This window comes from Engraulis encrasicolus, chromosome 16 (genome assembly GCF_034702125.1).
Source record: "Engraulis encrasicolus isolate BLACKSEA-1 chromosome 16, IST_EnEncr_1.0, whole genome shotgun sequence".
NCBI lineage: Eukaryota > Metazoa > Chordata > Actinopteri > Clupeiformes > Engraulidae > Engraulis > Engraulis encrasicolus.
Window position 1 is genome coordinate 31,270,634 of NC_085872.1, and position 21,543 is coordinate 31,292,176.

Genomic DNA, 21,543 nt, shown 5'->3' on the forward strand with positions numbered 1-21,543 from the left:
AAACGCATCTGGCTGCGAATGTCAGACCCCAAGACTTAGCTCAGCGTTTCTGCTGATTGAAAACAGCAGTCCTCCCCTGCACGCACCCCCTCCCTCAACTCTTTCTTTACTCCCTCCCTCTCTCACTCTTTTTTTTTACTAGTACCCCCTAGCTCTCTGTTATTCTCTCCCTTTAATCTGTAACTCTGTCTCTGTCTCTGTCTCTCTCTGTCTGTCTCTCTCTCTCTCTCTCTCTCTCTCTCTCTCTCTCTCTCTCTCTCTCTCTCTCTCTCTCTCTCTCTCTCATATCTCTCTCTCTCTCTCTCTCTCTCTCTGATTCCCGTCTGTCCACACTCTAACTAGCCCCTTCTCTTTCACTCTCCGTTGATGGAGAGAACTAAGAAGAGGAAAGGGAGTACTGAGCGACAGACACAACACAGCTGAATGACCCCCACTCTGCCCACCCCCACTCTGACCACCCCCTACCCCTATTCCTGCCCTGCTCACACCCATCCTGTCAATCATTCGGCTGCCTTTCTCTCATAAATACAGCTGACCCCACTTATGTTTCAAACATACCCAAGTCATTGGAATAAGCTGAAATCGTGCACAGTGCCGAGCCAAACTGCATAAGCCGTAAGCTAGGCATGCATTCCTGAATAATTTGAAAAACAGGCCAAGGGGATAGATTAGTCCTTGTTTATACGGTCTCTCGCGTGCCTTTTGTTATTAGCCTTAATATCAGTCACGTTTTGTGTGACTTAAATAAAAGGAAATGCGAAACGTATGGCCACAATTGCGGAGATTTCCACAGCCACAAGATATTTTCTGGTCGCATTTGTAACTCACATCGTCAGGAAGATAGAAAGTCACCCTTTCAGATTGCGTGACATGATAGGTTTATCTTAACAGTTTCAGGTGATTCTGTGTTGGTAGATTTAAAATGAAGTAGTTTCTTGTGTGAAAACATGGCACTGGTTAGAGTTTTTGTTACCAGAATGGTAATGATCAAGCTGTAATGTATGACTAAAGACTATGATGTAGTAGTACTGGAGTACTTTGGCAGTAATATATTTTTTTTTCAGTGAATAGGCAAAGTGTTCCAACTGGTGAAACGGTGTGCATTATAAGACTACAACACAAAATAAAAACAAAAACAAGATAAATTGATTTCACCTGGCATTTCCATTTCATTTAGACATCACTTCAACATGACTGAACCCCATCACAACCACATTTCATTTCTCATTTCTGTCCTTGTTGTTCTTTAAGTTAATTTCAGATGCTAGTCAAAACAGCTTGTGTGTGCTCTTCATTGCACATTACTTGCATGTGATCAATCAACCAGTTGTCCCATTGTACTTTGTTTTATCTTTGTCTAGATTGTTATTGGGGAGAGCTACAGAATCCACTACCTGCATGAAGGTTCCAAGGCGTTTGTGAGGAACCCGTACATCGCTGCTCTCTACAAGCAAGTAGGCGTGTTCATCTTTGGCTGCGCCATCAGCCAGTCGTTCACGGACATCGCCAAGGTCTCCGTGGGTCGGTTGCGTCCTCACTTCCTGGATGTATGCAAGCCAGACTTCTCCACTATCAACTGCTCGTTGGGTTACATCACAGAATACAACTGCCAAGGGGACTACAGTAAGGTGCAGGAGGCCAGGTAAACAACTTCCCCCTTACTGGTTACGTTATTGATATCAGTACTGATTTATTTATTTATTATAAGTGTACAGTGAGAGCATTGGTATTGAAAAATTCATGCTTGTTTTTGTTTGAATGGCTGTAATGGACTGGATGCTAACATTTAAAACCAAAGTGAGTCGTTAAAAAAAGCCATAAAATATTGTTTTCAGAGTAGTTTGAGTTGCTCATCAACTCCCAAGTTGTTAGTATATACAGTATGTGCCTTGAGAGCCTCCATGGAGTGTAGCCACATCACATGTTTTCGAGTTTTACAAAGCGGGTCTCTGAGCTGTTGTTTTTTACATAAGAAAACCATTTAAATATGGGAATGGCTGCAGTGTATTGATTTTGTGATGTCTCTTCCAGGAAGTCCTTCTTCTCTGGCCACGCCTCCTTTTCAATGTACACAATGCTGTACCTAGCGGTGAGTATACCATGTCCCCTGCATGTCATGTGGTGTATCACTAACAATGGTCGTCTGTTACCTGTTTACATGTTTGTTTGTGCTTTGTGGTCCTAAGTCTGTCTATTGTGGTAATTTGATGTTAATTGTGAATCACACTTTCTCATGTCCATTCTGAATTTCTCTCCTGAAGAGACAATAAAGGATAATCTAATAATACTCTTTCATTTCCCTTATCCAAAGGTGTCTGCTAAATGGTGGTTAGCAATTACCCTATAGTCTCGTACATACTGTATAAATACATACAGTATTGAACATGATGACCAATCAACCATGTTATGTACAGTACCTTATGTAACCTGCTATCCTATCCACATCACCTACCTTGTGTTGCCGAACATTAGCCATCCCTAACTGCATTCTACATACTTAACACATAATGTGAATGTGACTGGACGAGAGATAGGATATACTGTATGTTTACATGTTTGTGTTGGGTCCATTGCTTCATGTTAATTGTTTTTTGTTGTCTACTGTGTTGAATCATCAGACTCTCTGTGCCCAAAACAAATTTCTCTCTAGAAGAGACAATAAAGGCTTTTCCTAGCCTATCCTACTATAGAGTAACAATCAAGAAGACACTCTGAATCTGCCTTCTGCACTGCATGTACCATACCACTACACTACCTGCCCAGTACTCTGTCTTTCTACATGAAAATAATTATTGTCATTTGTGTTTCTCCGCAGTTCTACCTGCAGTCGCGCTTCACCTGGCATGGTGCTCGCCTGCTGCGTCCACTGGTGCAGTTCACGCTGCTGATGATGGCCTTCTACACCGGCCTGTCCCGCGTCTCCGACCACAAGCACCACCCCACCGACGTGCTGGCCGGCTTCTTCCAAGGAGCCCTGGTGGCCTACTGCATTGTACGTCAGACCTGTACAGACCTGTCTACGTATACTAAACCCAATACAAATCCAGTCAGTCAAACCTCATTAGTTTCCACGACTGTTAATAAATGACTTGTGGTAAATGTGGAGCTAGGGGTTTGTTGTGATTAGCGATTTGGTTATGGCAACATTGTGCAGACTTATTTTGTTGAAAGAAAAGCATGAGACTGCATTTGGTTGAGGTTTAAACCCCACTTGTTTTTTTGTGGCTTTTTTTTCTGTTTCCCTTCAGGTGTTCTATGTGTCAGACCTTTTCAAGTCAAAGCCCCGCAGACCGTCACTGCCAGCTGTCATCCCCATCAAGAGAGAACTCCACTCTCCCACAGACCTCAGAGACCATCTCACCAACCACCTAGCCTTACCATGACAGATTCATCTCCTTGTGCAAAGAGACTCAGCCGACACTGGACACTTGTCTCTCAACAACATACTCTTTCTGCTCGAAAAACCACAAAGTCTGTGAATTTAATGTCAGCAACAACCATGCTGCTCCTCTGTACAGCGCCCACTACAGGACATAATTATGGTCATACCAACTGGAAGAGGACACTTGGGTCCATTTCATCTTTTAGATATTTGTTTGTTTGTTTGTTTGTTTGTTTGTTTGTTTTTCTCATTGCTGCACTCCTGTCAAGTGCAAGCTCCAATGAATTATCTTGAGAACTGTGCCAGTGTTTTCAATGTTATTACCACACGACTATTGTGACACGATTGACTACAGCATTGAATTGTCTTGAGAACCGTGCCAGTTTTTCCGATGTTATTACCACACGACTATTGTGACACACAGTTGACTACAGCTGCTCCATCAAATACTCTACAGATGGCACAAAAATGTTATAGCCATTCTTCTTATGAGAAAACAAATTCCTTGGTCACAGGAAGGATTCTTTTTTACTGTGTGTATTATGTAATAGACACGTGCACAGTACTATATGACATTGTAACCTTATTTCTTTCTCAGTATTATTTGAAGAAGTGACAGAACGTCTGTTCTTGACAAAGCTACGGAGAGCTTTAATTGCCCTGTCTGCTCCAGTTGGCACTGTGTCGCCATGTACTTGGAGAGGGCATCTCAGTGAAGTGAAACTATGTAGGCTACATGGAGGGGCACATTTATTTAGCTGTTGGGCCCATTTCCGCTGGTTGGGAAGCGCCCACATAAAAGAAGAAATGTTTTATATTATATATGTGTGTGACTGTATGTGTGTATATTTTTTTTGTATTGTGACCAGTGTAACTGTGTGTGTGTGTGTGTGTGTGTGTGTGTGTGTGTGTGTGTGTGTGTGTGTGTGTGTGTGTGTGTGTGTGTGTGTGTGTGTGTGTGTGTGTGTGTGTGTGTGTGTGTGTGTGTGTGTGTGTGTGTGTCAGAATCATGACCACTGACAGTAAGATTGCCTGTCAGGTCAGAGATGGTCAGCACGAAGATAGCGCGACTGTGCGCCAGCTATATGAAGGTGATCTTTATAGAAGAAAACTGTGGATTTCCTTTCATGTGCACCACTTTATAAAAACAGTATTTTAGGTTTTTTTCTTCATATGCTGATTTGTATGTTGGTTGTCTTTTTTTCCAGCATTAGACTGAATGTTGTTTTTGTTGGTTCTGTTTTGTATCATCAGGCCTGGTTGTTTGTACAAAATGCACATGGCTTATTTCAACATGGTGGTGTTTTACTGTTTTTTGTTGTTGTTGTTTTTTTACCACCGTGCCTCTTGAAAACCACATTCAGTATTTGTGTGCTCATGGGTTTTACTATATGAAAAGTAACTCTTGAATGGTGGAGACTGCTCTGATTTTTTTTTCTTCTTTTTACCAAAAAAAAAAACTTAAAAAAAAACAACTCTGGCATTGTCATATGTTTTGTCGAGTAGAGACTTCCTCCGAGGTGTTGAACTGCACGTATCAAGAGATTATGGTATGATGAAAGTGTTAACGTGCATGAATTTGTAGCGTTCCATGTGAAAATTTGGGTTGGTGGTCGAGGTTTGAAATACATAAAAAATATATAATATAAATGTAGCGTAAAAGCCAACCTATTCCCCCATCGCCACAGCAGTCTCTTTTTTTCCCCTTCTTTCCCTCTGTGAAACTTAATTCTCTGCCAGAGCAGAAAGGAATTCTTACAGGAAACGTTCCCCCTCTTTGACAAAGCAAAAGCTGATGTTGATCCTGCATTTTTAACTGCTTTCAAGCAGAGTCCCCTTTCATGTGGCTGAAGTCAAGAGAGCTTCATTGAGCATTCCGAGTAGTATAATTGGGTCCCCTGGCTTCGGCGTTAGAGATAAACATATCTTGCATTGCATTCCTACCACTTTTGGGGGTGGTTGATCTGTTTGGCTTCCTGAGAGTTAACATCAAAACACATCACATAAATCTTGGAGAGTGAATGTTATATACACTGGCAGGATGAAAAGCGAGGGGGGTGAGGGCGGGGGGGATTGTTGTTGTTGAGCTAGGCTGATCCCCCTTTGAAAGCACACTCAAGTGAAAGGCAATTGAGGTGTTATGGGTATGGAAATAATGCACAACCATTACATGTTCTTTTGCATTAAGTGTGATGTGGCTTGCCACCTTGGTGCTTGTCATCGTGTCTTGTCTGGGCTCACATACCAGGAACCCAGAGACCCTACCACATGGATGTACTACTACAACTCTTGGCATGCCATGGATTTCTGGAGCCATACCACTGTGCCAGCGGCATTGGAAAAAAAAGCAAGGAAAGAAAAACAAGACATTGTTCTTTGAGAACGAAAATGAACTAAATGTTGTTCACACATCTACGACATGTCATGTGCTTTGTTATTCTGTATGATTCCTCAAAAGTTGTATGCATTTCGTGAATGATTAAATTGCATTGTAAAGGTAATTTGAGTAGGATTTTTTTTTTTAACCAAGGAAGGAAATCCTCAAATAGTTAAGGCAAACTGACTAATTGAAGTCTTCGAAAGAATTCATGTATGACATTCAGTTAGATTTGTTAATTGGCTCGACTGGCATAGGTGCATGATTCTAGGAAGCCAGTTTGTTTAAAAAAAAACTAAAAAAAACCTTAACTTGCGTTATGTTTTATGAACATCTGTCAAAAGTATAATATTATCAGTGCATATTCCCATTTGTACACTCTGTATGAGTTAGTTTGTGAATTAATATAAACAACAGCACTCTCTTCAGCACTGTATAAACTACTCCTGAACTATAGACAGACCTCAGGCCTGAGAAAACACACTCAGTGGTGAGCTCTTTGGAAACTATTCCATCACCCACCACCCTGCCTCCAGTCCACACATTGCCAATCAACACCAAGTTCTGGGGGTAGTTTCCTTTTTCTTCCCCCCTCTTTTTTCCCTCTCTTTCTTTCTTTCGCTCTCTTTTTTTTCTCATTGGTATTTTGCGCAAATTACCTCCACATGTTCCAGAGAGCTGCCTTCTGGGAAGGGCCCCCAGTGCATACTGCTGACTTCATCAAACGCAGGCCCCTCTGATGCTCTCCACATGCTCACCTTGCAGACGTGCGAAGGGGGCCACGGCTCGGCTCCAGGGGTGTTGCACAGGGGGGCAAAGTGTGCCTGAGACACCAGGGGGCCATGTATATAGGGGGCCTCCACACGGTCCGATTTATGTAGCTATATGGCTGTGGGGGGGTCCATTGGAGCTGATTATACATGGGGCCCATTATTTTCTGCTACGTCCCTGCTCGGCTCAGCTCTACTGGTGCTTCGAAGCGAATGGAGTGCAGTGCAGCACCAGCCAATCATGACCAGGGAAGCCGACAAGGGTATGAAAAAGGGGTCAGTTGTGCCGGGCCCAGGGACAGGGGACACAGAAATGGGTCCCCATTACATTGTGTATCGAATGGAGGGGCCTTTCAGGTTGTTTTGTCCCAGGCCCATCCAAAGTTTTCAGTGGCCCTCATGACATTCAGTTGACAAACATGTTGTTTTTTAGGATAGCTGTGGAAAATGATTGGCAGACATCATGCCTATCATGGTCCAGTCTGGCCAGCAGCTGAATTTGCGGAGAAGACAAACTATCAAACTAACTAAAAAAAACTAGCATCGACACTAATATTCAAGTCAATGAGCACGACTCAAGTTCTAAGGCTAAAACACACACACACACACGCACGCACGCACGCACGCACACACACACACACACACACACACACACACACACACAAATACACACACGCACGCGCATACGCACACACACACACACACACACACACACACACACACACACACACACACACACACACACACACACACACACACACACACACACAAATAATATCATGCAAGAAGGGAATATGTTTGAAACCATAGTTCAGTCAATTATCCAGATTTGACTTTCAAAAGTCCAAGTCACTTTGGATAAAAGCACAAGAACCGTGACCTTTACCCCTGCGTGCCATTGGGCATGCATTTAGAGATTATTCAGGGGATGCAGGTGACAGCACCTCATGTTTTTTCTTCTCTTTACTACAAGTATGGTTGCACATTACACCCCAGACGCTTGCTGATCTGGTTTGTTCAGGTGTCTGAGAAAATCAAAGGGTGAATTTTAAGGGGAACACTGCCATGTGCCAGTGCACTTGTGGACACACGTGTGCACATTTGTGTGCATTCCAGTCATATATTCACATGCATGTGTGCATGCACGTGCATGCGTGCACACGCACACACACACACACACACACACACAGACACACACACACACACACACACACACACACACACACACACACACACACACACACACACACACACACACACACACACACACACACACACACACACACACACACACACACACACGCAGTCAAGTGAATAAAAAAAGAAGTATTGTACTGAACACATAAATGCTGACGATGGATCGACATGCATGTCCACAAGAAACAGTGATCTCTAGCAACACTCCCCTGGGTAGGCGAAGAGGGAAATCCTGTTTAGTTTGGCACAACACAATGTTCCTTGGGGTTATTTACCTCAGAATGGCAACGGGCCCAGCCCTCTGCTCTCGTGCCACAGTACCTTGGGGGTCCAGCAGATTCAGCTATCATAAACATTATCTTTTCAAGGGCTGTTGTTTTGGGCCTTTTAAACACTGCCCACTCAACCATTTTGATCATTCTTCTCTGATTCTTTCAGCAGGTAAAGAGTTGGGCATTCAATATATATTTTTTATATGTGTATATAGCAGCATCAACAAACGGTATCATGGACATTGGCGTGCACAGACATTTTGGGGGGCAAGTGTGTGTGGGGGAGAGGGGGGCATGTGGGGGCATTTCTGGCTGCCTTACTAAACTAGTAGCCTATAGAGGGATTATATCGAGACATTATTATCACACCCTTTTAATCTTCAAGAATTTCTAAATGATCATGTGAACAAAGACAACAGTGCATTGAGGGGGGAAAAAACAACAGAACAAGAACTTTCAAAAAGGATTTTTTTTTGTCCAGGAGCTTTGAAATTGAAACATTGAAATGATAAATGGGGTGCACATAAAGAAACCCTCTACATCAGTGTTTCTCAACGGGGGCGCTACAGCCCCGCAGGGGGCTTTGGGGTGCCCTTGAGGGGCGTTGAGAAGAATACAATCGGGTGAGGGTAGGGCTTAGTTCTGCGGGGCATTAGTCTATTTTATTTTGAAACTCTAAGGGGGGCATTGGCAGGCTTATGATGAGGTCAGGGGGGTGTTGGGAGGCTTCTCGTGAGGTCAAGGGAGCGTTTGTTCAAAAAAGGTTGAGTACCACTGCTCTACATCTTTTAATTTTCATTTATTTCTTAAATAGCAGCCTATTTTAGAAGTCTTAACTGAGATTCAGGATCATAATAATTTTCAGATTATCCAAGCATCTCATGAAGACGGAGCAGTCAGTCTCCTCTTTGGAATGCAGTCTTGTAAATATTTGCGTCATTACTGTCTCTATCTCTTGTTTAGGGTGGATCTTCGCTTCCATAAAACAAAGACGGTGCCTGAGAGTCTGGTGTTTAGCAGAACAAATTTTGAGAAAGAACCATCATAATCTGTCTCTTCACTTAAACAACCCAAAAACAAATTAGTTAAGAAATAATGGGTGTTGACAGTCAGGCTTCTGACATATAATTTCTTATACATTGAACTATTACTCTACATTACTACTACTACATTACTCATTATTAGCATGGCTGTGATGTTCTGACGCATTCTGTCACGATTATTACATATCTAACATCCCGCAGAGGAATTCAAAGGGGGGTTCCAGAGAATATCTGCAAGATCACAAAGGCAAACTGAATATTCTGATACCTAACTCAAATCAGCTGTTCCTTTTGGCGAGGATGAAACTAGATGGACAGATATTTGTAAAAATGTTATTACAGTATAACTTTTGTTTTGCCATTCACCACCATTCAGATGATCAACTTTGTAACCCGAATTGTGCATGAAATTGAAAAGTATTCACTGGTGTTGCGTGACAGTGTCTGGTAAGATTAAGGATGAAGAGTCTCCTTTCTCTCTTGCTCTTGCTCTTTCTCTCTCTCTGTCTCTCTCTCTGTCTCTCTCTCTCTCTCTCTCTCTCTCTCTCTCTCTCTCTCTCTCTCTCTCTCTCTCTCTCTCTCTCTCTCTCTCTCTCTCTCTCTCAGCAAAAGTGGAGAGGAAGAAAGTGTGGGTGAATTTAACCTCAGTCATGTCTTTACAATACTTTACAAATATACTTTAGGCATGTGAAACCTAACCTCCTTCACATTCTGTCCAGACAGAGTAGCTACATTACAAAAACAGCGCTGCTATCCTCAGTCCCCTTGCCATCATGTCACCTCAGAGAACCCCCTGATCTGGTTGCTTCAACTGCAGCTGACACACATTGACCCTCACCTTTGTGCATGACAAAGTAAAATAAAATAATAATAAAATATAATAAAATGAAAGAAAGGGAATTAATGAATACATGAATGACTGAATGAATGAACACAGCTGAAATATTATTATAGACAGATTTGTTTTTAAGAATTAGTGAATGGCATACTTTTAGAGTAATGGCATACTTATTGAATTAATACATTCATAACTAGATGCATTCTGAGAGTGCAGACCTCCGCCAAGGAAGCTGTTTCATAGAACATGTGACTATGTTACACCCTATTCTTATCTTCAGTATTTATGCCTTCTTTATTGTGTTAGAAACTGGAATGTCAAAATTCAATGTGTGGTCACTAGAGGTTAAAGATGCACCGGATCCCGTTCCGCATAATAAGGTTTTTCACAGGATCCGGGTCAGGCAGGATCTTAAGCAGTGGATCCGGTATCTGGCATGTTACCTAAAAATCAGGATCTGGTGCATCTCTAGCCTAGGCTTTTCAGTCTTTCACAACCCCAATCACTGCATGGAGTGAAAGCCCTTTCGAAGCGGCTGTTGCAGGCAACTTGTTGTGTGGCAACAAGCCAATGAGTCTAAAAAAATAGTTTGAGCCAACGTAATAAAAAAGGGCCCATGTGTGCCAGTAGACTACATGTTTCAACCCTTTTGTAGGATCCGGTATCCGGTTCCGGATTCGGCAGGATCTTAAGCAGTGGATCCGGTATCCGGCAGGATCCTAAAAATCAGGATCCGGTGCATCTCTACTAGAGGTGTCTAGATTTCAAGGCTAGCATTGGTGAAGAATTTTTAAAAAGGTCCTGGTTCCGGTTTGTGATCCGGATCACCACCAGAATTTACTCACTTGTTCCTTGGGTCATTTCCAACAACTCCCCCAAGTTTCAGCCAAATCCGATCACAAGTTTTTGAGTTATCCTGCTTACAGACAGACAAACAAACAGACAGACAAACAAACAGACAGACAGACAGACAGACAGACAAACCAACGTGACCGAAAACATTACCTTCTTGCCGGAGGTAATAATTTAGGCAGACATAACATCAACTCAAACAAAAATTAAAAAAGAGTGTGACAGTGAGGAGAACAGGGAAGGTGTAAAAGTTGAAGAGATCAGAGTCTGCCATTTTGAATCTCGTGCTGTACCTCCCAAATGAAAAAATACAGACATCAGTCCCAAAGATAAGACTGCTTTATTTTTTTGTTTGGTTTATTTTTGGTTTAATTTTAAATTGCAAATGCTCCATTATGGAAGCCATTTGGAGTCAGAATCAAAAGCCTTGGTAGCAAATAGTAATAACACGCCACTGCATCTTGTGGTTCTTCACCATGATGTCAGGAATTTGTCCACTTTTATTATTTCCCATGTCAGCTGAATCAATTGTGGTGGCTCACAAAGCAGGAATTCGCCTGTTTGCAATATTTTTTATGGTCCTTCCATATTTGAACTCTTCGCCCTGCACCAGGTTTTTATTATTTCATTTTTTTTCTCACGGAAAACCCAGAGGTACCATTAGTGTAGATTAATGGGCCCAGCTTTAGAAGGGAGCATTTTACAATCCCAATAGTTTTCTTTGCCTCCCTGCATTCCAGCAACCCAAAATGTGACCTTCCTGTCACCCTCTCCTTGGGCTGAGCTCCATGAGAGGACGTGTTGTTTTTTACCCGTGAGAGCGTTGCAATAATATTCACGACCATGGCCAATATTAAACCAGGAAATGTTGAGGTCAGGTGGAGTAGTAGAAAGGGTTGGCCCACATGGGCATGTTAAAAAAAGAACTCTTTGATATACATTTTCTGTACTTTTGGGTGATACAACGCATCTTGTACTGTAGATATTCAAGGCTCCTTCTGCCCAGTGTTAACATTGCAAGAATAAATGCCATGTCTACAAAACCGTCATGTCCAAACAAAAGGGCCAACAGGGCCAGCAGCACAGTGCCCAGGGGCACCATCCCTTTTTGACCAGTGAGGGGGCATCACAAGACACAAACTTAACAAATATTGTTTATAAAGGGGCCCCCACATAGGCATGAAGGGGGCCCCACATAGGCTTAATACGGTCCTGTCAGAGCACTGTCTATGGAAGTGTGAATGATTGTTCTTGTAACAAAATAGTCTCTCCTTGATTTTAGACAGTGCATTATGGAGCAACCCCTTGATGTCGTTTTAAGTACACCAGCAGTAAGTGAAAGAACAGATTTCCAAAATAATAAAAGAAATAAACAAGGGATGCTGTTACATAATTTTCAATGATGAGTCACGTCTCTGCCTTACAGCACTGGAGTGTTGGTTCTCCAGATTTGCATAGATTTGTTTCCTCACATTTTTCCTTCATTTTTGAAGAGTGAAGGAGGCATGCAGCCTAGAGGGGACATTTCAAAGCTTCGTCTGGATGCCTGTTGTAGGGTCTCCAAATGTCTGGGATGTTACAGGGCCTAAGCTTCTCCCTGGAAAACATACAATGCCAATCCATCACAAGAGTGTCTATGTAGGAATGCACTTGTAACATTAAGTTGACATTCATGATGTATGTTGTTATGCGCGTAAGTGCGTTTGCTTATTGGCCGGCCGTCTGGTGGACTACTAAACCCTGCCAAGAGAAGCGTAATCAGACCATTCGCGAATTAGAAAGTAATTAAAAATGGGCTGTCAGGCTAGCGAATACCACCATGGTCCTGCTGCTAGCAGCTAGTTCAGTTTAATGTACACTCACTGGCCACTATGGTTAGTGGTTTTCCTGAGTCATTAGCCGGTCAACCTTCCTACTAGCCATAATTTTGTTGTTTTGTGTTTCACCGATATACAAATGTAAAGTACATATAAACTCAGAAGATGAAGTGCTAGAGCAGAGCAGGGAAAGTCAGGTATGAGGGCCACTGAAGCACCGTAAAACTTACTGGCCAAACGTGTCCTGGTCCATGTTCGCCAGATATCTCGGTGTTTCTGACTTGAAGGCAGCACTGTCTCTCTTGTGGATCTTCAAGGCCTTAGGACTGCCATAGCGGCCTGGGCCCACGTTGCACTGATCGCAGAGGAGATTCAAATGTTACTATATCAAGTGTTACTAAGTACCAGGGCTCTAAATTAACCTTTTCCATCACCAGCCAAAAAGGCTAATAATAATAGATGTTCATCTTACTAACTGAACACACACGCCCTAATGGGTCAAGGTGGCAAGTAAGTTGGTCTTTTCTACCAGCCAAACTCAAATTTCACCAGCATTTGTACGGTTGACTGGTGTTAATTTAGAGCCCTGCTAAGTACTGTATCCTGCATATCTGCCTGTCATTATAATAGCATTACATATGGCTCTGAATTATGGGGATGAAAGGGGGGATGTTGTCTGTGTGTCTGTCAGAGGACAGACAGTGACTTACACAGGTTCCCTGTGGTTGCTTCCCAATCCGCTTGCTGAAGCGATGGCTGGAGGAGAGGAATGGTGGCGGATCCCTGTTCTCCACCCGAGTCAGCTCAGTGATGGAGTAGTGCCCTGGGCCAGGCTTGTCCTGTGTTCAGAAAACATATATAGTATGTTACCAAGAAGGATACGGGTCTGGAATCGTTGGTGACATCCCAATAAATGTATTCTGTGTGTGTGTGTGTGTGTGTGTGTGTGTGTGTGTGTGTGTGTGTGTGTGTGTGTGTGTGTGTGTGTGTGTGTGTGTGTGTGTGTGTGTGTGTGTGTGTGTGTGTGTGACAGACAGACAGACAGACAGACATGTACAGGAAGTGCTGCTCACTACTGCTTCAGGCCTCTGGGCCAGGGTATGGCGGTATATGCATTATTATTATTATTATTATAGTATGCTTACTACTGCTTCAGGCCTCTGGGCCAGGGTATGGCGGTATATGCATTATTATTATTATTATTATTATAGTATGCTTACTACTGCTTCAGGCCTCTGGGCCAGGGTATGGCGGTATATGCATTATTATTATTATATTATTATATTATTAGAGTATGCTCACTACTGCTTCAGGTCTCTGGGCCAGGGTATGGCGGTATATGCGCTCAGCGGGCACAGACGGAAACCTCTCCTTCTGGCTGAACACGCCGTGGAATCTCTTCTGCGCTGTCTTCAGGTCCTCACCGAACATGGGGGGCAGGTAGTAGCTGGGGTTAATGCAGGCTATTCTCTGAAAACACAAAAACATGGCCACACAGACAGGTACTACAGTCAACCAACAGCCAAGGTGTAACAGCAATAACAACTGCAAATGAAAAGGCTTCTTTGACAGGAGCTGCATCAATGCAATTTGGAAAAGCGAATTACATTGTGGGTACTTTGTGCTATGGAGGGGCACGCAGAAATACACGTACACACACATGCATGATGATATGACAACATAGAAATAAAAATAGAAATCCTTTAATTCCATTATATGCAGTAGGCTACCACTAGATGCAAAGCCTCCTACCATAGTGCCAGTGTAAACATATCAATAATGTACAACTAAAACTACAACAATTGAGCATAGTAGAGTGTCAGCACAACATGTTACCGGAGCTGCCAAGTATCCATAGTTGATGGGCTTGTCTCTGCGTCCTGAAAATATATCAAAAGGGCCTCTCTTCCCCACATGGTGATCGAGGACCTGCTCAATGCAGGACTTGATCTTGTAAGTTCCCGGATATAAACCGCAATCCTGTAAGACACAAATGCATATGGAAGCAGCACACACACTCAATACTGCCCTACAAAGCAAAAAGGCAGTAACTGCATTGCTGTTGAAAATGAGTTACTATGACTTTAATGCCATATATATCATAATCTAAAGTTGAATAAAATGATTGATCTGCAAAGAAGGTGGTAATATAAAGTAACAAAACTGTCCCACATGTCAATACTTATACTGGATTGCAGTATAATTTTAAAATCAATTTACTCAGTTTTCAGTTCTGCGCAGTTACTGCCTTTTTGCTTTTGTAGGGCAGAATAGCACTTAGATCAAGTGTCATGCATCTCCCATTTCATGCATTGCTACATCTACTGCCGGCATTCAAGCATTGGTATGATATTGCACTTCACTGCCTAGAGATATGATATTCTGATTCTTTTATCTCTACACTCCACTCTTCTACATTCTACAAAAAAAGATATCCCACCACTGGCTCGTCTCGAAAGCGCTCCACTCCAGCACTGAAGTCCATGGGGCAAACGTTGCCAGTTGACTTCATACTTCTCTCCTCAAACAGAGCTGCGGGAACGCCACCTTTCCCATAGCTCCCGGGTCCGGCAGGACAGATCTGTTGGGATCAGAAATGAAACCGGTGTGTTTGATTTTATTTGGCCCGCGAGATCATTTCAAATGTGTATTACAGTTGCCCCCCCTACACATTAATGTACTTTAATATGACTTGAACATGACATTTTGGGCGTCCCATGCTCATACAAGTGCATCAGTGATGTCTTTCATTCATATACACCAGACTATGCAGACTCTATCTGCTGGGATTGACTGTTTAGAGATACGCGTTTGAATATTGTAAGCATGTGCACGCATGCACAATTTCAGTACTTTTTGAGTATTGAGTTCGGCCCGCGACTTCGTCACAGATTTAGATTTTGGCCCCCTGTGCATTTGAGTTTGACACCCCTGCTCTAAGCATTCTGAGGGCAGGCAAAAACCGTTCAGTTACCACTGGTTGGACCAGTGTAAAACAGTAACAGGTGATAGAGTAGCTAATGCAGACTTTCTTATGAAGTATAGTGCCTTGGTAAACACTCTGAGTGTGTATGGTAATAAATGTATATGACAAACAGAGAAGGGCAAACTACAACAAAAGGAACAGGAACATAACATAGCAGTCTGCCATTCTGTCTGATAGTGTGAACTGATGAGAGAACTATAAACTTTACATGGACAAGGTAATAAAGAAAGACACTATTGAAGAAAGTGTATAGAGGCCAAGGAGTGTGAATAAAAATATCCAATCAGCCACCTGTAGTAAATGTCCACAAAATAGAAATTTGACAGAATGAATGGTAAACCAATGAGGATATGTGCAGTGGAGTGGGAGGTTCCCCCTTGTGTTGTCTATATTCATGGTGTTTCATCGCCCTCTAGAGGACCCTCAGTGTACCTTCCTGTAGTCTTTCAATCTCTCCTCACGAGAATTACAAACACCTCTCACACTGCAGGGTTTCATGTTCAGGACATCAGTGAATGTTTTCAGGTCATACTTTCCAGGTCCAAGAGACTCTGCCTTGACACAAAAAGACATTTTACAATCCAATGTTAGTTGACAATAAATCAATACATGCTAATGTTCATCAAGACTTGAGAGGCTGATGAAGAAGAAGAAGAAGAAGAAGAAGAAGAAGAAGAAGAAGAAGAAGAAGAAGAAGAAGAAGAAGAAGAAGAAGAAGAAGAAGAAGAAGAAGAAGAAGGGGAGGAGGAGGTGGTGGAAGAGGAGGGGGAGGAGGGGGAGAGAGAGAGAGAGAGAGAGAAGAGAGAAGAGAGAGAGCGAGAGAGCGATAGACTTATGGATCGTAATTAAGGTAGGCCAGACCATGTAATATGGAAGTTGTATTGCCTGGCACACTAACCAGCTTCTGTTTGTTGGACCATGCCTCTCTGTAGAGAATGTGGGGCATGTTAACATCACGCAGTTTTCTCCATCCCTGTCCTGCACATCCATGTGATGCACAGTGCTTGAGGTCGCCTGCATCCACCACATACTTAGCTGGGCCTAGCTTCTGTACCTGTACCACAAGTCATAGAACAGTCTTACAAATGGCTGGTGCACATTTAGGCTCCAACAGACTCTATCATGCTATCATTTGGTTCATTCAGATTGCACTGCTGGCGTTGCTTACCAGATCCTCGTTGGCTCTCTTGTTATATGGTATTTCTGTGAACGTTCCTATCAACTTTCTTTTAGGATGGACACCTGATACATCAAACCTTTCAGAGAAGACTTTGACATTACATGCTTGTACAAGTCATTGTTAACATATCACTTGCCCCAAACTTGTCTTAACGTTTTTGAACAATATCAGTGTCCTTATTCATCTGCCGCAGTAAGAAATGCAGTGCTAATTCAACACTCAAAGAGTCAATTTAACACATTCTAGTGTGTATTTTCTGCCAGAGTACTCTGTAAGTGTTGAAATAACACTAGGTTTTTTTACTGTGTATATTGCAATAATAATAGGGTTAGTATAATAAAGGGAATAATAAGAAAGCAATGTGACAATAATGTAATTCATAATGCATACCACTATAATGGTAGGCCTACAAATGAATAGTCTATTTTCTAATGCGTTACTTCAACACATTTGTTCTACATGGTCTGAACTGAATGAAATGTGCGCGCGTAAATTGCGCAAAAAAACCTTTTTGCCTGAGTCCCAAACGGAGCTCCACAGAACCCCTTTTCCCCATAACTTAGCATTCCTGTTTCCGGCTACAAGTTACAGTCAATTAAACTAGAACTACAACCAGAGAGCTTAGAGATGCCTCCCCACACACCGTCCTCCTTGTAACAAGGCTACGTCATCTGGACTGAAATTGCAATAATGGGTTTGCGTCAGTGACAACTTCACTTTGGGCACCACTCGATATCAGGTGGTCGAGGCTCATGCTTGAGAAAACGTTGTCCACTGGATGTCACCAGCGAACACATTCAAAACATGAACACTGATGTTGTGATATTCTGTGGTGGCCCACCTGTAGTTCATGCCATTGGGCGATAGTCTATTTGGTGACAGTGAGTTAGTTGCATGACCTCCCCAGAATGTTCCATGCGGCGTCACAAAGCTTTAGCTGAAAGAGGAGCCAAACGGGGTTTAGCTTGTAGCCAAAAACGAGTGCGACTAGAGTTGGGTTACTGTAGAGATAATAGGTTGTAGCCTAGGATACACACTGTTGGATTAGCCTATTAATAAACTAAGGCATGTTCTCTCCGTGAAATTGGTGAAGTTCAAATCATTTTACACTGTAAAGGGATAACATGGAGGAGGATACTGGTCATATAGAGACACATATAGGCGAGGGAAAAAATAGGTTAGGCTACTGTGACAACATCCTCCATATTGTTGACATGTTTGTGTAAGAATTTTCTCCATATTGCACAAAGGCAACAGTCGTAGTTGTTCACAATGTTGTGTGGGTGTGTGAAGTGTTTAAAAGAGAATATTCTGCCACCTGTCGAGCCAGTGCACCACGAGTGGCTGGCAGTCTGTCCAACACGATTTCAAACCAATGCAAAGCTGACCAAAGAGATGCCCAGATTTGTATTCAAGGGGCAGTGGACAGTTCAGGAATCATGCCGTGCGTCCGTTTTAAAAGCGGAGAGTGAGTTAAGTTTCTTCGGGCGTGCATGAAGAACAGGGACTGTGCTTCCAGGCAGCAGGATTAATTTATCCGTGGTTTAAAGTGGCACAGATATTCTGGCTATGGAAGAAGTTATAAATTCAGGGGCATGTCCTGAATTAAAAGATTTGGAAACAAAACTTGGCATGAAAACCCCAGAGAGTTTGTTGAGATCCATGAGGGAGGATTACACAAGTGATGAACGCGCCTTGGATACTGATGAGAGAGTGGGACTGCCAGAGGAGCTTCTTGATAAAATTAAGAACCTCAAACTTCAGATGGTGAGTTACCGCTTGTCCATTCTGATGTTATCTTTAAATATTGCACTGCTGCGTACATTATTAATTTCCATTATTTCGCCCTATATTGACTGAAAAAAAATTATAACAAAAATAAAAACGGCATTGGATGGTAGCTAAAACAGCGGTGCGTATTCGTAATTGGGCATAATTGCGCTCCTCTTGCATTAATGTCCCTCTTTAGAATTGTAGTTGGTTCATTAGTCTATTTATGTCCTCTCCTAGTTACCTTTAACATTCTCACTTGGCTAACACATTTCTCACTTGCTTCAGGAGCAGCTGCGCTCGGCGGACGTGAAAATCTTGCGCCAGTTCTTGACGCTCCACGAGGGCATGGAGATGCTGCGGTGGCTGCAGGGAGATCGCAGCAGCACCCTCACCAGTCGCACAGGGAGCCTGACGGGAAGTCAGTCCAGTTTAGGTGACGTGGCTTTTATGACCCACGGCGCAGGTGTCGAGTCACCCAACTGTTGCTCACATACAACACCTGAAATAACACTACACGGTCCCTCTGCATCTGGCTCCACGCAGTGTTGTTCCACGTCACTTGAGGACTCTGGCGACCATGCGTGGTCTCCAATGTCCCTTCCCAATGCTAAAGACTCTATGCCATACAATGGGATCCCTGCAGCCCCAGAGCAAAATGCTGCAAAGAAAGGGACCTGGCATTGCCAGGAAGACTCAGCACTGTCTGCTCCGTCCAGTGGGCTAGCACAAAGTAACACAGTGGAGGGTGAAGTGTGTGACCTGTGTGAAGGAGGCTGTCAGATAGCAGAGGAGGGAACTGAGCTTTCACTGGGTCAGAGCGAGGCCCTGCTGGGTTATGACACTCACTGGTGTTGGGTGGAATCAAAGGATGACGTAACCTTCCTCTGACCTCCTTTCTCCTCACTGCTGTCACCATACTACAGGAAAAGTAACAGAAGCTCTATACATTTTGGCTACTAACATAATGTAGAAATGTCACAGGCTCTTCTCAGTCCACTACAAAATTGTTGTTTCAGTTTCTTAAAGGCCACTTTTTTCTTCATACCAGGCCGCATGCGGTACAGTGCTGGGAAAACAAGTTTCTTCTTAGCTGATTTGAACAAGATGGATTTTCAGTTTTCCCTTTTTTACAGAGATTGTGGCTTTTATCCTGAATGGAGTGCCAGACCCACTTGTCCATTGTAGCGGTTGTTGTGGTGCTTAATGTTGTATGATGTCCAAGGCTTGGGATTTGGCTGTTTGAATCACATGGTTTGGCTCAACATGAATGACCTCACCAGCCAAGAACTCCCTCCCCTCAAATACACACAAGGGGGGTTGATTTGCATGTAAAGACAATCAACTGTTTGTCAGTTAAATGAATGTATAGATGAAGCTTTACATGATGATTTGTTCCAATAGGAGCACGTTGTAAGAATTAACTGTATTTCATGTCTAGCAACAAGTCATGCGACAAGACAGAGCTAAGGCTTGTAATAATAGGTCAACACCTCTTCGCTCTGTGCGCCTCCCCTGTGAGTCTGATGTGTTTGACAGTTAACGGACGCTTCCTTCATAGTGGTGGATTGCCCGATGAGGGAAAAATGTGAGCAATGTTTGAAGATAAGGCCAAGGTCATACAGATGACCTGCAGCCAAGACAATGAGGTGAAGGACTGAAATAGTCAGTGTGCATTTGAGATTCTGTCCTTCCATTAAAATAGAAATATACAATTGGTGTATAACACTGTGTATGTGTGATGTTTCTGTTATTTTATGAAACCAGAAACATCACGTAATAAAATTACTTAAAAGTTTGCCATGGTGTCTACTTTATTTTTATTAAACAAACTAACTTAGAATAGAGGACTGTGCTAATTTAGAAAAAGACTGTGCCGGGCAATCAGACATTTTATGAAATCAAACTCTAAGCTATAAAATTCTGATCGCTATCATGCAGGAAATTAAGCATGTTTTGTGGTTAAAAAAGGAAAAGAATACATCTTCATTTAAAACGTATCCACACAAATTGAAATGCAAATCACTCTGCTTGATTTTGTACCAATGTGCCTCTACATGTGTTAAACCATGGTTATGACACTCTGGCATCCACTGCTGTGTTCTGATTGGTGGCTTACTCGGTTTCACCTTGGGTAGTTCTGAGGCTCTATCTCAACTCTATTGACTTCAAACCGTTGAATACAAGGCTTGTAGAATGTCACGTGAATCAGTTTGACTCTTGGGTCCTACGAAGACAATCTTAAACAGTGTAACTCACAGTCCAAAGCCATCTACACAAATTCAATGATTTTTTTCTGGGTTAATGACCGTCATTCTTTTGAGGCCTTCTCCATCTGGATGTTGGTCGATGCTGAACGCAGCATAGACAGGAGCCTCAAGGCGGCAGTAGAATGTGTGAAGGTGTTCTGGAATCTTGGGATGATAGAAGGACAGGATGCCACTCTCCACATCCAAAAACACCCCGATGCGCTTGGGCATGGCTGCGGCTGCGGCATAGTCGAAGTGGAACTTGTAGCCGCCATGTTGAGCACAGCAATCGCCTCTGCTGTGGGAGTAGCTCAGGCCCCAGGAGGTCTTGTCAGTGCCCAGCACAATGCGTGACCCCTTGCCCTGGGCAGGTGCGTAGGAGACTCCAACCGTCCAGCTAGGGATGTCCTCCACCTGGACCTCCCAGTGATGCACGCCACAACTGAGGCTGTCCCGACTCAGTACACAGTATGGACCGGCGGCCGAGGGCACTGTGCTTCCAGGCAGCCACAGGGAGCCACTGTCAACACACAACTTCAAACTGGGATGTGCACAAAGAGGGTTTAGCTTGATGTCATCACCTGAGAACGAAATATTAAATACACACTTCAACATTATGTAACATACATGTAGTTACAAAAATGTCTCATCAACCTGAGCAAACTTGCTTAATATCTAAGCCACTGCCATTAAAAAAAATTGTGTGAATGCCTGCATGAGCATAGGACCTACATACAGTGTGTTTGTAAATTACCTGAAAATGTTTTTTTCAGCATCTCAAACAGTGGTGTGATTTTTGCAGAGGCCACA

The 21,543-nt window shown here is 42.9% G+C and overlaps 3 protein-coding genes across 5 annotated transcripts in view; 2 read left to right on the forward strand and 1 right to left on the reverse strand.

The window, feature by feature from the left end:
* The window catches only part of LOC134465614 (phospholipid phosphatase 3-like), a 14,996-nt gene extending 10,169 nt beyond the window's left edge, over positions 1-4,827 (forward strand). For both annotated transcript variants that reach the window (XM_063219378.1, XM_063219377.1), the window contains exons 3-6: positions 1,362-1,642; positions 2,032-2,089; positions 2,816-2,992; positions 3,249-4,827. In XM_063219378.1, coding sequence (XP_063075448.1) covers positions 1,362-1,642; positions 2,032-2,089; positions 2,816-2,992; positions 3,249-3,383 — 651 coding nt within the window. In that variant the 3' untranslated portion in view covers positions 3,384-4,827. The remainder of the gene's footprint in view (positions 1-1,361; positions 1,643-2,031; positions 2,090-2,815; positions 2,993-3,248) is intronic.
* Positions 4,828-12,111: 7,284 nt separating this feature from the next.
* On the reverse strand, positions 12,112-17,527 carry LOC134466497 (ciliary microtubule-associated protein 2-like). Of its 2 annotated transcripts, XM_063220394.1 has the most exons (10): positions 17,222-17,527; positions 16,703-16,790; positions 16,433-16,588; positions 15,967-16,089; positions 14,989-15,129; positions 14,385-14,528; positions 13,851-14,018; positions 13,259-13,387; positions 12,779-12,903; positions 12,112-12,328 (listed from the first exon to the last, which is right to left on the reverse strand). In XM_063220394.1, exons 1-10 carry the CDS (start codon positions 17,278-17,280, stop codon positions 12,244-12,246), a joined length of 1,218 nt encoding a protein of 405 aa, XP_063076464.1. In that variant the 5' UTR covers positions 17,281-17,527; the 3' UTR covers positions 12,112-12,243. The 2 variants fall into 2 exon arrangements, with proteins under 2 accessions (XP_063076464.1, XP_063076465.1); XM_063220395.1 differs by lacking the exons at positions 16,703-16,790; positions 17,222-17,527 and having other exon boundaries at positions 15,967-16,085; positions 16,433-16,557.
* A 744-nt stretch (positions 17,528-18,271) lies between these two features.
* Positions 18,272-20,219, forward strand: LOC134466065 (leucine rich adaptor protein 1-like). The gene is made up of 2 exons (XM_063219963.1): positions 18,272-18,481; positions 18,773-20,219. The coding sequence occupies exons 1-2, from the start codon at positions 18,284-18,286 to the stop codon at positions 19,373-19,375; spliced, it is 801 nt and encodes a 266-aa protein (XP_063076033.1). The 5' UTR covers positions 18,272-18,283; the 3' UTR covers positions 19,376-20,219.
* The last annotated feature ends 1,324 nt before the right edge of the window (positions 20,220-21,543 follow it).

What these genes read in the sequence shown, in the direction of transcription:
- LOC134466497 (XM_063220394.1), bottom strand. Translation starts at nt 17,280, where the DNA reads ATGCTAAGTTATGGGGAAAAGGGGTTCTGTGGAGCTCCGTTTGGGACT. An exon ending in GCTTTCGAGACGAGCCAGTG is followed by an intron (nt 14,529 to 14,988) that starts GTGGGATATCTT and finishes TGTGTCTTACAG; the next exon opens with GATTGCGGTTTATATCCGGG. An exon ending in CCCAGAGACCTGAAGCAGTA is followed by an intron (nt 13,388 to 13,850) that starts GTGAGCATACTC and finishes TTCTGAACACAG; the next exon opens with GACAAGCCTGGCCCAGGGCA.
- LOC134466065 (XM_063219963.1), top strand. Translation starts at nt 18,284, where the DNA reads ATGGAAGAAGTTATAAATTCAGGGGCATGTCCTGAATTAAAAGATTTG. An exon ending in AGAACCTCAAACTTCAGATG is followed by an intron (nt 18,482 to 18,772) that starts GTGAGTTACCGC and finishes CACTTGCTTCAG; the next exon opens with GAGCAGCTGCGCTCGGCGGA.